This window comes from Clarias gariepinus, chromosome 5 (genome assembly GCF_024256425.1).
Source record: "Clarias gariepinus isolate MV-2021 ecotype Netherlands chromosome 5, CGAR_prim_01v2, whole genome shotgun sequence".
NCBI classification, from domain to species: domain Eukaryota; kingdom Metazoa; phylum Chordata; class Actinopteri; order Siluriformes; family Clariidae; genus Clarias; species Clarias gariepinus.
In genome coordinates, this window is record NC_071104.1 from 29,056,317 (window position 1) to 29,071,276 (window position 14,960).

Below are 14,960 nucleotides of genomic sequence, written 5' to 3' on the forward strand. Positions count from 1 at the left end.
GTAATAAAATATTTGATAATGACTCTAAAGTGTAACATAATCCTAATGTGCTTATAAAAAGAGCATTTTGACACCAGCATGCAGGTGATTTACAGTAACAGACGTCTTTATTTAATATTAATTACTTAATTAATTAATATTAATACTTAATTAATTAATTAATCTTCTATACCGTTTATCCTGTGTACAGGTTTAGGGGAGGCCTGAACTTCGTGCACGAGACGGAGTGCACCTTGGAGGTGGTGCCAATCCACTGCAGGGCGGACACACACACACACTACAGGCAATTTGGGAACACCAATTAGCCTAATCTGCAAGTCTTAGGCTGTGAGAGGAAACTAAAGTACCCAGAGAAAACCCACCAGGTGAGTAGAGAAGAAAACAGAGAACTCCAAGCACACAGACCCAAGGCGACAATCGAATTCCAGACCATTAAGGTGCAAAGTGACACTAAGCACAAGGTGACGTATGGGTAAGCAGTGAGGCCTCGCAATTCCAGGGTCGAGGGTTCCCCTCCTACCTTGAGTCTTTCTGTGCATGGAGTTTCCATGTAATGCCCTGTGATGGATTGGCACCCTGTCCACAGAGTACCCCAGGACTGCACACAGACTTACATGTCCAATCATACGGTACAAGGAATCTGGAGATGCCATTCAGCCTACAGCGCATGTTTTTGGACTATGCGGGAAACCACACACACAAAAGACAAAAAAAAGACTTAATTTGTAATTTGATCTACACTTTGTTTTAATATACAGCATGTAAAACAAGTTGTGGGGAAGAAATGCAAACATATATTTAAAAAAAATCTACAATTTCTGCACATGAAAAAAAAAACTATGGGTTTTCCAAGAATTACATTTTTTTAAGAATAGTCAAGCATTATGCATAGAATTGTCTTTGGTCTGTCACAAATGGGTTACACCTTACCTATAAACACGCAACTATGGTTGCTTTATCTACTGTATATGCACTTGGAAAATTCTCTTACAAGTTTCATTATTTAAAAAAAGCTCCATTGCAATGTAACATAAAAAGAGCTGTGATTATGAGGTAGGGGGTGTGTACATCTCTGACAATGATCGAGCCAGAGGCCATAAGCATTTCCCATATTTAATATGACAAGATTTAGTACAGGCCATGTTTAATTTGTGTCTAGTTAAAAGACATGAGTGATGTCTGCAACTGAAAAGAGACGTGCAATTAAATAGGAATTGTAGTGATCATGACAAAACAGTGTTCTCTGAATTGGTAAAAAAAGATTTTTAGGGGAACAATAATTAAAAACACAGCCATTGCAAAATCTGTCCACATTGTAATACACTAATAATTTAGCATGAAACTAGACTTAAATAAAATGCTTTGTGAAAGCAATTTCATCATCGACTAAGGACAACATTCCAGACATTTTAAATTAGTCTCAATTGTGTGGAAAAAACAATCAAACCAAAACAAACACCAACTGAAACATGACAACAAAAAACACAATAAAATGGTTTCTGTTAATAAATAGGTTTTAAAACAAACAAAGCAAAATCTAAAGTTATTAACATTTTATATTAATTTAAGTTCAGATTCAACATACAGCATCATCAGTTTACATGCCACCTAAGTGAATTAGTGTCTGTCAACAGTGAAATGAAACATGGACATGTACAGTAATAGCAACCCTAATTCCATGCCACTTCCAAGTAAATAAATTATGGAAAGAAATATTTTTTTCTCCTGTCCCTGGCATCACTAGGAGTAAACTACAAAATTAATTCAGTGATAGATTAGTAAATAAACTACACATTTAAAAAAGGTGCACTCCATAAACTACATCAAAAGCTGTTATTAAGCACTGAAGTGTAGCTAGAGTTATTTTCTACTTATTCATAAAGCATGAAAAACATTGTTTGTATTCAAGTTAGCCATGATCAGTCATGTACTGAAATAAAATCACAAAAAAAAAGTTATTGGTGCTATAATATAGACTACACAGAGCCATTGCACAACATGGTGTGTAATAAATATACACAGAAAACTTAACATTGTTTGATTTTGTTTGATCGAGCTGCCACGTTCGACATTCTATGAGTGAAACAAAACTTTAACAAGGCTAAAAATAAATAACTGTTATAAGTTAAGTAAAATAAATACACAAATTATAAAACAGGCTGTAGAAAAAAAGTTCAGACTGAAATTAAAATCGAACATATTAAATGTACAAGAAACACTAACAATGCTTCTATTCTCTTTAACAATAGCATGCTGTTTACCCCTGAATGTGGCACGTTCAAGCTGAACTGTAAATGTGGAAACGTAATGAAACAAAAACTCTACAATCTAAAATTTCTAGATTATTAAATGCTATAGCACAGTGTTTTGTCTTTACTCAATGTTGGTTAACTGGCAGTCTCTCAAGGAATAAGAATGTTAATAAACTGTAGGGTTATGAGCTAAAAAGAGAACAGCTTAAATATTAAAAGATCTTCATTAAACTTCCAGAGTCTGCCACTGCAGTTTGAAAAATATGTACTGTGCAAAAGTCTTGAGCCACCTCTCATTTTAAATGAAATGATGTAGATTAAATGAAAAAATGGGAATAAAGGTTTGACTGCAACAGGCTGCAAAGTGTATAAAGATACAATTTAAAAATTGATCGTTTATGAAACACCCCTTGCAGCAACCTAATTTTCCTTCCCATCTGTTTTAAACACATAGCGTTTAGGATCACCAGCATACAAATCACCGGCCTGATCATCTTTTATCATCTGCACCTTTTTCTCACTAAGTTATGCCTTAAAATTTTTATGCTTGAATGATTCCTTGTCACGGTATGGCTTAACAGAGGAAAAATCCTCTGGAAAAGGTCAGGTACAGGGACTGGACTGAAAATAAGAGTCCAAAAAGTTCTTCAAGAAGCCTGGAGAACTATTTCTCAGGATTACATAAGGAATATACAAGAAAATGTGGCTCTTGAAAGCCAAAAATTAAGAAATGAGTGGTGTCCCAAGATAGTATTGTATATAATTTGTGGTATATGACGTGCTGGTCCATTTAATACGTTATGACAAACCTGGTTTTAACAAATATTAAAAACTAACAGGAAAAAAAAAAACACTTAATCCATTTTTTTTGCCCAATTAACCAAGCAGGAAATTGATAGCAAAATTGGCCCTAGTGCATCTCTACTGGGTTTTTAAATTAGTGCATTAATTGTTATTAATCAGTCTGAAAGTCTTTGCTTAATTACATGGTATAATTTAAAAGCCTAGTAAATTTTAGGATGCTGTTTATTCAAATAACTACAAAAACATCATAGTAAATATACATATAAAAAGTAAAATTATTCGCTACTTATTTATTTTTTTCTTTTCCTACAGTACACGCGAACTTAAACATTACCATTAAATGTAGAGCTTGGACCTTTTTTCCTTTAGGAGGTTTTTCCTGGATTTGTTTGAACCACTTCATACACACATCACATACTTTTACGTTCACTGATCCACAACCAATAAGCACTGTCATTAAAAAAAATAATAAATAAAAAAAATAAAATCGCCTTCATTGAGTCTAGAAAAATGCTCTATTTTCAATTAAATTTCTTCATATCACGCTTTTAACAATGGTCATTGTTTCAAAGCAGCATAAAGAAGATGGCATGATATGTAGAAGACGACACAAATTAGCACCAGCATTTTTTAAGGTCACCTGCTGCACGCCTGCTTGTACAACTATGGCTTCTGTTCTCAAATACAACTGACTGGCACTCGATATCAAGACAGTGTAGTCAATGGCTTGTTCCAAACAACTCTGACTACAGACTTTGTGTTCACAGGAAATATGACAGTGTACAGCCATGAAACAACACTGTGCACTGCTTTCCCTGCTAATACAAGAATCTCAGCAGGAAGGATGCGGCAGTGGGATGCCCACATCCTCAATGCACACACACCACTACACTGAGCGATTTTAATTCCTCACACAGAGCATGAAGCCCGCCAGCAACGGAATGAGGTTGAACAGGAGCCGCCACAAAGTCACCACCAAACCAGAAGAGCTGGAGCAAGGGTCTGGGAAAAGCAGAGCAATTCACAACACGTGTCATACAGTACTGTTTCTTTTAAGGACAGTTATAGGTGAATAAATGTCAGGTTTGGATCAGGAAATAAATGAGCATTTAAGTGTACCTAGGAGAACAGTGCGAGTAGTGTTGATTGGTGGGAGCTCGTGAGGAAGAGGGCAGTGGCTGCAGAAGTTTGAGCAAGCAGGGCAGATCAGCTGCCCACTGTATACCCACTCATTCATCCTCACGTTAACATTAAGCACCTGGCCAGCCTTCACACATAGGAAGCTCTGATCCTGCATCCATACCTGTAAACCCTCTGCTGAACATGAAATCTGTGGAAACAAGTCCACCAGAATTGATTTTGCTCAGTGTCACAGACATAGTGCATGCAAGGTAATCTGTAGTTTAAAAGAATAAAAAAAATCTATTTATGAGAACAAAAATATAATAACAATATGAAAAGTGAGGTCTTAGTTTAATCTTACAGACCTTATAGCAGCCACTTCCCCAGTCTGGGTAGGTCAGGCGTTTGGTGCACTGCTCCATGACGAAGGCTGACTTTTGGTACAGACAAACAGAGTCAGGACCATATTCTTCAGCTGCGTAATTCCTCCATGAGTCTGTGGTGAAACAACAAAGAAAAAATTTTAAAAAGTATAATCTAAGTAAACAATTTATAATTGTTTTATGAATGACAATTTTATATTTTATGAGTATTATCTCTTTATAATATGTGTCTTACTGCCGCCCTGATTACCATTGTGCTCTCTTTCTATTGTGCATACTGAGACATTATCAATGAAAGGGGTGAAGTTCCTACCCATTAACTAAATAGTATGATCAAAAGTTTGTGGACACCTGACCATTTACAATCATTTGTTATTTTTGAACATTCCATTCCAGATTTAGTCCACTCTTTTCACTGTTAAAGTAATCCACTAGATTCTGGAGCATATTTATGGGAGCATATTTATTATCATTCACCCTCACAAACTCATTAGTTACATCAGGCAAGGAGGCCTAGAGGTACAGTCAATACTTTAGGTTTTCCCTAGGTGTTCAAGGAATTTGACACCCACGTACTTTTGGCTCGACAGAATATTTTGACAACATTTATTTTTAAATCTCATTTAGGCTCCATGCAAACATCATGGGGTAAAGAGCATAGACTGTATAAAAAGAACTGAATAAATCCTCCGTGAAGTCACCCATAGGTTTTCTGAAGAGCAGTTCTGAAGCTCAAATATGAGTGCTCTGGTCGTCATCATCTTGGTAGAAGGTAACATCCTAGTTAATCCATGAATGGTTAGCTTTAGCTTAGCTAAAATGTTGTAATAGCAATTGCAATTTACATGCTAATTCATTCGACTGAACTCGAACATTAATCATACCCAACACGTTGTCCCGCGTCAACTCCTACATTGCTTGAGGTAAATCATACTACGGCTAAGGTTTTGACATCTGTCACTATGCAGCTGTCACTCAAACTGGACATGCCCCTAATTATGCATAACTTTATTACTTTTAACTGTTACATAAAAATTCACTCCCTGTACAGTTGTCATAAATAATGACAAGTGTACAGAGTACAGTAATTTGTAATCTAATTATTGGGACCAAAACCATTTACATACCAGACTGTAAACATGTCGATTTCTGTTGTAAAGATGAGCATGTTTTAACATGGAGGTGTATGATGATTCACTTACTTTTGGAGCTAGCCACCGGTATGATGCCCTTATCCAGAGCAACTTACATAACTGCTCGGAAGTTTAATTTTTTTTTATTAAAAACATATTCATATGCTGGTTCAATAGGTAACCAACTAAAAGCATCATCAGTCAAACACTGTTGGAAAGAATTGTGTGTGTCGAGAAACTGCACATTTTGGCATTGGTTTTATTTTTTAAGAACCATTTTATGCCCCTTGGTTAAAAAGCCAGATTAACAACCACAGGTTAAAATTAGCCAGTCCCGTTGATGTCTAAATGCACAATAAGGAGGCTATTAGTACCCATGTTATCCCGTGCACTTAATGGTGAGCTAAGGAAGAGGATGGACAGTGCTGATGCCTCACCTGGTTGGTTTTCCTGAATTCTGCAAAAGGAACTGCGCTGGTATTCTCCACTCAGATGCCAGCTGAATTCCTGACTGAAGGGGCAGAAATCCGCAATCTCCACCGAACCCCCATAAAAAGGCAAATCCTCTTTAGCCACCTCAGGTATAATGTCAAAATACTGTAGACAGCAAAACACACTTAAAATAATCAACATAAATAAAACAATCGTTACTAGACATTTATGCTAACAGGAAATTGTGATGGTTAAATGTAAGATCAATCCATCATTCAAAAAGCTGGTGCTGCACCAATGCTCATATTTCATTAATTAAACTCGCATATTGTTCTGCGGTAGGTCTGATGGCATGCTGGCAATATGTCGCTGTATAATTTAAATTTTACCTGATATTCACGAGGCAGAGGCTGAGGATATTTCTGCAGGTTGCACACAGCCACTGCCAGCTGGTCCTGCCTGCAGGAGAGCCGTAAGGGCATGCCACGAACGGAGTCACAGTATGGGGTCGGCGTGGGCCACCTGCACATAACACGTGCACAAACAGCTACATTGTAAATCTTCAACCTTCAATCTAGCTGTCTATCTATTGAAGTCATACTGTTCTTTTCAAAATCTTTACGTGAACTAATGAGCATGCTTGCATGTCTAATAGGCTGAGCCATATATGAAAAAAAAAATCGTCAAAGCATGATCAAGGAGATAACAAAGAATTAAAATTCAGATAAATAATGTATAACGTACGTTCTGCGTTGCTGGTCAATCCAGAACTTGCAGCTTTTCATCACAAAGTCACAGCCCAGACCTTTTCCCCACTCTAGGTTTTCGGCCATGCTGTAATTGGCTCTATACCACCTAAAACAGAATAGGATAAAAAGGTAAGCACTAAAAAGGAATACAGGGTAAACTGCTAAAATTGTGGACACTTGACCATTACATCTATATGTTTTTTTCCACCTGTTCCAGTATGACAATGTTTAGTGATCTGCACAAAGCCCTGGCCTCATTCTTACTGAACTAAAACATCTCATGCATCAGGAGTCTTTTTCAATCAACATTAGTGCCTGGCCTCAGTAATGCGCTTATGGCTGAATAATCACAAATGCCCACAGTTACGCTTCATGATCTTGCGGAAAGTCTTCCTAGAAAACTGAAGAGCAAATGTAAGAAATTATATAACACGATGTTCAAAAAACAAATATGTACATCTGTGATGGTAAGGTGTCCACAAACTATTGGACATAGTGCATTACAGAACATTTTAAAAACAACTGGTTGCAGCAAGACACCTTCCAGACTATAAAACCTAGTCACAACCATCCCCGTTATAATTGTGACTCTCATCATCCTTTGAACCAAGGCAAAAGACAAACTGATATGTTAATATCAGAGGCAATGAAGTTATTATAGCGAAGTCTTTAGTCCTGGATAGTTCATTATCGAACACAAAGATCAATGTGAACAAAATATGCAACCACTGCACTTCCACTGATCATTGTACTATAGATAAATACCACAGCCCTAAACTATAGAATACCTATAGTTATATTCACCCTGTATCTTCCATAATAGCCAGCGTTATCCTGGAAAAAACTCTGTTCTGCGTATGAGATCCAGTCATCGCTTCATTCTGTTGAGATAAAAAAAAACTGTTAAACATCCATCAATTTCAATGAAACTTTGTGAGGAACCAGACTGAAAAGAGAACCAATTTACTTCTGGGTGACACTAAATAGAGGAAATTGAAATCATTACAGTATGCATGAGTTAAGATGAATGGAAAAATGTATCAGAAAGACAAGTTGGCTTAAAGGCATTATGAAGAACTCTGTGTGTTGCGCAGGGCAGATTTTTACTGATTACAGCAGTGCTTCTTAGGAAGTATATATCACTTTTACCACATTTCACTGGTGGCCTCTTTGTAGCTTGGAAAGCTGCCTTTAAATTGTGGAATAGTATTCCAGAACATGCACGTTTAATCAATTGAAAAATTAAGTCTCTTTACCAGGGCTGTTCAGATACAGGTCTAGAGAGCCTACACTGGGGATTTTTCTGCTTAGCTGATTCAAATAATCTGTTAAATGCCAGGCTCACTGGGTGTGTTTAAGTGAAAATTACAAACTGTTCTGGAGACTGGCCCTCCAGGACCAGATTTCAACAGCCCTGCTCTACACGTTATTTTTTTCTTCTTTAAAAGGGGTGGTGGGGGTGGGAGATTTTGTTAGCCAAGCCTATCTGCAATACTAAAATCTTTATTTTATTAAAACGTGTATGACTTGTGGTAGTGGTCATAAATTTAAAGCTACTCAACTTGTTTAATTACTGTGCTATTTATGTGAATGCCTCTTTTGATGGTTTAATATTCTATTTTTTTCTTACTTGTAACCACGTATATTCATGCCACTCAAAGCAATGTTAAATCATGGCAGTCCTTGTTCATGTTGCATTTCGTTAAGGTACTTTACGAAATGCGCAGTGGTAAAGTGCTCGCCCTATCATCCGGAGATCGCTGGTTCGAACCCCGGGTGATGCTGTTTTCCTCTCACAGCCGTAGGCAAAGAGAGAGCTGATTGGCCGAGCTCTCTCAGAGGGGAGGGATGAGAGATACTTTGTGTCCCACATTAATCACGGCTCTACAGCCAATCAGGGGCGTCTGTGAGCTCGCGCACGCGGAAGGAGCGGCTTTCCTCCGAGTGTGTTACTCCGGTGCGTGAGCAAGCAGTTCTAAAAGATGCGGTCGGCTGGCGTCACGCGGTTCGGAGGAAACACGTGATAGTCTTCGGCCCTCCCAGCTGAATGGTAGTAGTAGCCTTAATGTGGGAGCCTCCTAGTGACGGGGAGGAATTGGCCACGACTAAATTAGGGAGAAAATCTCTAATTTACCCCCAAAAAAAGGTACTTTAGGTTTTGTGTACATGGATAAGAATGGGGAATGCAAAAGTAAAAATAAATAAACAAAAAGACAGATAGGCAGACAAATCAATCTTCACTTCCTATTAAACCTCAACACAGTAACAATCGTGACAAATCTTTAACTTTTCTGATGCACCTTTAATATATATATATATACACACACATATACACACACTTATTTATTTATTTTTACCTCCAGTAATCGTTTTTCCCAGTGATTCAGTTCTGTGCCCATGCCCCCTTGGTTTTCCAGCTCCATGCCCTCGAGAATAGGGCATTTGAAATGTCTTCGAGCTTCTTCCTGACAACACATGATTAAGAGCAGCTAAGCTAAGATCCTGTACAGGTACAGAAAAAAAAGAAAAGAACTTAAATACATACTACAACACGTGGCGTGACCATCAGATGGACCTCATGTCGGATCATGTCACCCCCACGGATGTCCCACAATCGTGTCGCACTCTTTATGACTTTTTCACTCCATTGATATAGGCCCAAACTGTAGCAGAAACCAAAGACAGCTTTTCAATGTCAGAGTATTTACACAGTAAACAAAACTATGGCAACCGATATATAATCCCGAGGCACACTTACAATGAATAAACATTACCTCTCATTAAATGCTGGTAAGCCACTTGCAAAGCGCGGAGTCAGAGGTTTCCCATCATCATCGTGGTAAAAGGCAAAGAGCCCAGCTGAAAAACCCTGCATGCATAACACACAATGAACAAATACACCAACTAGCTGGATGAGTAAAGACAGTACTAAGAAATTAGCATGAGGTAGCTATGAGATAAATATACTGCACTATGCTCACCAAGGCGTGCATAATCTCATGCTTAACAGTGGAGAGCATGCCCTCAAACTCCTGTGGCTGGGTTGAGATCATATTTGGACACAAATTGGCATATCCAGCAATAGGCCTAGAATAAAATGCCACCAGAATACAATATCAGAAAAGCATCTAATATCTACTACTATTCTAAATTCCAGGAGGACATTAAGGACTTTGTAAGCATTTTATAAGTCTTTTTTTGCACACTATATTTGTCAATTTTAAGATTTATAAAAAAATATTCTTATATTTTAAATGAAACAGGCCAGCTCGGTGTGTTCACCTGTCTAGTTCGGCCTCCAGCTGGCAGTATGCTGCATAGGCCACAATGTTCTCTTGGCCACAGCGCTCTGTAGTCTCCCCACTCACATACAGCACAAAATCGGCCCCTTCAACACCCTCACCATCTGGAGGTCCTTCTGGTCCACATGTCTTCCACGTCTCACTACACACTCGGCATTGCTGCACAACATAAACGTTTCACAACAAATCAGTCTAAGGGTGGCCACACCACCCCAACCTGCCTTTGATTGCTTTCCTTTAACAATACATTGTTGTGTTTTATTTCTATTATACAACAGTAATTTCCCAATAAATACTGATTGTAAAAATATTACACATCATATGGTTTATTTGTTTACAGGAATGCGTCATGTTTTAGATGGGATAGCCGGGTCATTCAGTACATTCAGGTAGCCAGCTGACTACTTGATAGGTTATCACTACCCTTCCAGGATAAAAAAAACAAAATTGTTGGACAGTTCATAACCCAGTGCCAATAATCAAAAAAAAAAACAAAAAACTAACACACACACAAAAACTGCAGTTTAGGCAAACTGCATAAAATTAAAAGAGGAAGTACTAACTTTTGAACATGACTGTATGCTGTTATTTAAATTAATCAATTGTCATTAATCAATGACCTATTAGAATTGATTATAATGCACTGTATAATTTTAACCCAATAAAAGAAACCACACTAGAAAGAAAGCTAAATAAAAAAAGATAGTAATAATAATAAACAAATTTGGTTTAGTAGATCACTATGAAACTATATGATGGTTTTGCTTTTTCTCGACATGCGTACAGTTCTGTTTTGGGATGCAGAACTCTGCCAACCAGCTGCACATAACCTCAGCATTATTCTCAGAAGGATTATCTAGATACAGCTTTGTTCTTGTCAGTCAAGATGAAATATAAGCTAGTCCTATAAAACTTACTAATCATGGCAAACACGATGAAGAGAACTTCCTAACTGAGGTAAATGACCAACCTGTAAATGTTGCTCAGGCACAATAACTGGTCCGCATTTTGTGACATTTGCACAAGCTTCTTGACAATAGCGATGAGGTTCATCTTTCTTTCGCAGATACTGATTTGTTGCACATTGTCTGAGCAAGACAAAATTTTAATAATATGATTACAGACCTCCTCAAGTGACAAAAAGCAAGTGCATATTTAAGACTCAAAAAGCAGTCTATGACGTGAAAAGAAAAATAACTACCTGCTCAATAACACAGGGCCTGCCTGCCTACGCACCCTAAAAGTCCTCTGGAGATAATCAATGGCTTGTGGGAAGAGTTTGTCCTTTGGAAAAAAGAAGAAGAAGAAAAAAAAAAGATATTGTGTTTATTATTTACATGCTAAATCAAACCGTATCCACTAAGACGTACCTTCACGAGACTGCTCTTGTCCTCATCTAGCCTGAAAGGAAAACAGACACACAATACAGTTAGTGTACAGTCACACATTTATGTTCCAAGTTTTACAGATGCATCACTTACACATCCAAACTGGAGTCATAAACGATTTGTATTTTCAACTGCTTTTCCGTGCTTCTTTTCGTCAGCCTCCCTGGTTTTAGGTAGACATCGTGTATCACCTGAAAGCAAATTACAGAACAGTAAGACGTAATACGGTAGAGGCATGTTTTATTATACAGTCTCTGACTTAGGAAGGAGTTCCATCCCGGGAGGCTGTTTGTAAGCTGGTTTCGTTTGTAAGTCTAAACAAAGTAAGTCTTATACACCTTTGACAGAAATACTGTATACAATGTGAAGCATAAGAAAGAAAACATACAGGTTTGATGTTTGGTTCCACATTATTTTATTAATTTTTTTTCCCCGAAATTAGGATTATTTACCATCAGGACAGCCCCATAGGACACAGCCATTTTTTATCATCGTGCTCCCAGACTGATTTATTGAATCCGATGAGGCTGACTCATTACTCCACATACACAGGGTGCGTTAGCAGGCCCTCTGTTATTTACGTCTCCATGTATGCCATCACGGCTGTATTAAGTTTCTCTTGATAGTGGATAGGGTTTGATTTAGCATTTTACACACAAAAAAAGGACAAACTCTTCCCACAAGCCATTCATTATCTCCAGATGGCTTTCAGGGTGCGTAGGCAGGCAGGCAGGCCCCGAGTTATTAAGTAGGTAAGCACACATACAATATATCAGATTTTATACATTTAGTGTAAATATTGGTATGTGGTGCATGGCAGTGTCTATTTTTGTACAATACTCAGGAGCTATTTCCGCGATTTTTTCGCGTCTCGAAATGTTCATAGGACCGCAGTTTGTTCACATCTGTAGAAATTCGTAACTCGAATGTTTGTTAATCTGGGACTTCTTGTATTAGTTACTTGTAACATAAATAATGTCTTTCAATACTGTGACAGAGACAGAGAGGCAAAATGGGGCTTGACCACTAAACTATCCTGAGTGTACCTCTCAAGATGAGCTTCTGAGCTGTCTCACTGATGTTTTTTTGGGGGAGGAGGCTTTGTCCAATTATTCTAGCGGTCACCACATTGGACGATTTGATCTGGAAAATCTAGCACAGGTTTTTATGCTGGATGCCCTTCCTGTCAAGACATACCCAATTTCTCCGGGCGTGGAACTATAACTGAATCTCAGTGGTGACCCAATGGTGGTGGATCTTGAGCCCTTCCTGATCAGCAACCCAAAATCTTAAATGTCTGGGCCACCACTTCCCGATATGCTTATACTGCATTTTGCTGAAAAAATAAACTTTAATTTGTAATTCCATGCAGATTATAGAGGTGTAAATCATAGAATAGAGACTGGTGGATTGTTTGTCTACAAGACGCTTCACATGGTACTTCAATTCAAAAATGGCTAAAATGCACTGATGTACTTGCCCCTTCTGTAATGCCCCAATCATTTAGTTTTCTTCAAAATTTATTTTTCCCCTGCCTATTTTCCCCCCTCACCCATGTCCCTTTATGGGCTCTGTAGGAAGCTGTTACTATTTTCTTCAAAAGCTGTGAAAAAATAGTAACGGAAAGCTATTTTCAAAACTATTTTTAAGAAATTCACCAATTTTAAGTTTATCTTCTAAGTTTAACTAAAGTGTGAATCGATTCTGAACTGAAAACTGGCTCATTGAGTCGATGAATCAAAATTGACAAACAAGAAATCAACTGCATAATCAATTAAATCGCACAGCTCCAATAGCTTGTATCTACACTTAGTTGCCCATTTTATATGTAAAAAGTGTAAAATAACTCACTGTTGCTTATCTAAGTTGACAGGTGGCATCAAGCAAAGGGCCACCACTGACCAGGTGTGTGTGTTTGTTCCTGGTACAAATGGTCATGTAAATTAGGAACAAACAACAGGAACATAAATAATATGAACTGTGCATGGAAACACATACAGTACAGACCTACAAAATAGATGTGTCTAGTAGAGTGTAAAAAAATTGCAGTGTTTTAGGCTACTACTAATACTACAACACACACAGTGCTGTGCTGACACTACCCAAGAATACAAAATGTTGGTGTATAGGCAGTTGAGAAATTGTGACTTATAATAAAAGAGCACTAGTTAGTTATACATACTTGCTGTTTTTTGCATAAATATTTACCCCCTCTTTCCCTCTGGAAATTTTTGATTGCATAATATGCTTAATAACTGAATGTGCAAAATATTTTTATTTCTACACAATTGGGAACTAACATTATACAAAAGAATGATGCCTGGATGCATAAGTATTCACCCCCTGAATCAATACTTCCCAGAACCACCCCTGGCTGCAACAACAGCTGCACGGTTTCTGAGATTTATCAGCTTTGATCATCTGGATTCTAGTTGTTCTTTTCTTTTTGGTAAAAGGTAAAAGTTGGACACTGACATAAGGGTCGAGGAGTATATAAATAGGGAGGTGACAGTAAAAAATAAAAGTGACAGCTCTGAGGATGGAGAATCAGGAGAGCAAAAATGTTTAACAGTAATATGTATCACAGCAAAAAAAATGAACCATGAAGTGTTCTTACCTCTGAGGGCATGGGCACTTTGTGACTACATGTGTGACAGTGTGTGCAGACGAGCAGAAAGCAGAAGGAGGACAGAGACACACAGAGTCTCCAGTATCCAGCAGCCATCTCCTCACTGCCTCCGGCCTGGCCTGATATTCCCCTTCTGCCCTGTGTAAAGCTGGACTGTTAACATTCATACCTCACACGATAGAGCGGAAAGTAAAAACACATCCGCTTTGGTTTAAATCTATCAACCCTTCGCTGAGTATTCCTTAAACCGGCTGTATCAGTTCACATCCCGGTGCTGTGAAGCGAGCAAAAAAATCCATACAAATATCACATTTCTTCTTGTACTTCCTTTCAGTTTAAACTTAGAGGTACATTACCGCCACCTACCGGACTGGAGTGTGAAGCAAATGTGATTATTTCATTGGAATGCCAATTAGGGCCCAAGCACTATGACATCAGTCCTGTGTGAAGGGCCCTATTGTTTTTCTAAGGTTTTTTATTTTTTTTCCCACCATCCAGGGCCTTTGTCTGCTCAACATGCTCAAAAAAATTGGCAGACAGCTTGGAATCTACAGAGTTTGATCTTTTCGTTTGTTCTTTTTTTTTCCCCCGCGCATGACCCTTGGGAGGCTCAGTAGGAACCTACTGCCTGATAGTCTAAACAAGATTTTGTTGCATACCTTTTACACACTTGCACATATGCACATAAAACCTGGTACACATTTAGAGCTCATTATGCTGAACAAACATCACATTGGATGTCAATGGACTTAGGATGTCAATTATT

General features: G+C 38.0%; 1 protein-coding gene across 2 annotated transcripts; it reads right to left on the bottom strand.

Moving 5' to 3' along the window:
* Positions 1 to 638: 638 nt before the first annotated feature.
* lmln (leishmanolysin-like (metallopeptidase M8 family)) lies at positions 639 to 14,489 on the bottom strand. 2 transcript variants are annotated; one of them, XM_053497374.1, is made up of 18 exons: positions 14,183 to 14,489; positions 11,659 to 11,756; positions 11,548 to 11,578; positions 11,379 to 11,461; positions 11,148 to 11,265; positions 10,158 to 10,336; positions 9,857 to 9,962; positions 9,650 to 9,744; positions 9,421 to 9,538; positions 9,233 to 9,340; positions 7,680 to 7,756; positions 6,871 to 6,981; positions 6,516 to 6,648; positions 6,132 to 6,291; positions 4,544 to 4,674; positions 4,360 to 4,386; positions 4,176 to 4,314; positions 639 to 4,058 (listed from the first exon to the last, which is right to left on the bottom strand). In XM_053497374.1, exons 1-18 carry the CDS (start codon positions 14,288 to 14,290, stop codon positions 3,958 to 3,960), a joined length of 1,923 nt encoding a protein of 640 aa, XP_053353349.1. In that variant the 5' UTR covers positions 14,291 to 14,489; the 3' UTR covers positions 639 to 3,957. The 2 variants fall into 2 exon arrangements, with proteins under 2 accessions (XP_053353349.1, XP_053353348.1); XM_053497373.1 differs by having other exon boundaries at positions 4,176 to 4,386.
* Between the last annotated feature and the right edge of the window lie 471 nt (positions 14,490 to 14,960).

What these genes read in the sequence shown, in the direction of transcription:
- lmln (XM_053497373.1), bottom strand. Translation starts at nt 14,290, where the DNA reads ATGGCTGCTGGATACTGGAGACTCTGTGTGTCTCTGTCCTCCTTCTGC. An exon ending in AAGTGCCCATGCCCTCAGAG is followed by an intron (nt 11,757 to 14,182) that starts GTAAGAACACTT and finishes ATTTGCTTTCAG; the next exon opens with GTGATACACGATGTCTACCT. An exon ending in GGGGAAGTGGCTGCTATAAG is followed by an intron (nt 4,387 to 4,543) that starts GTCTGTAAGATT and finishes TTGTTTCCACAG; the next exon opens with ATTTCATGTTCAGCAGAGGG.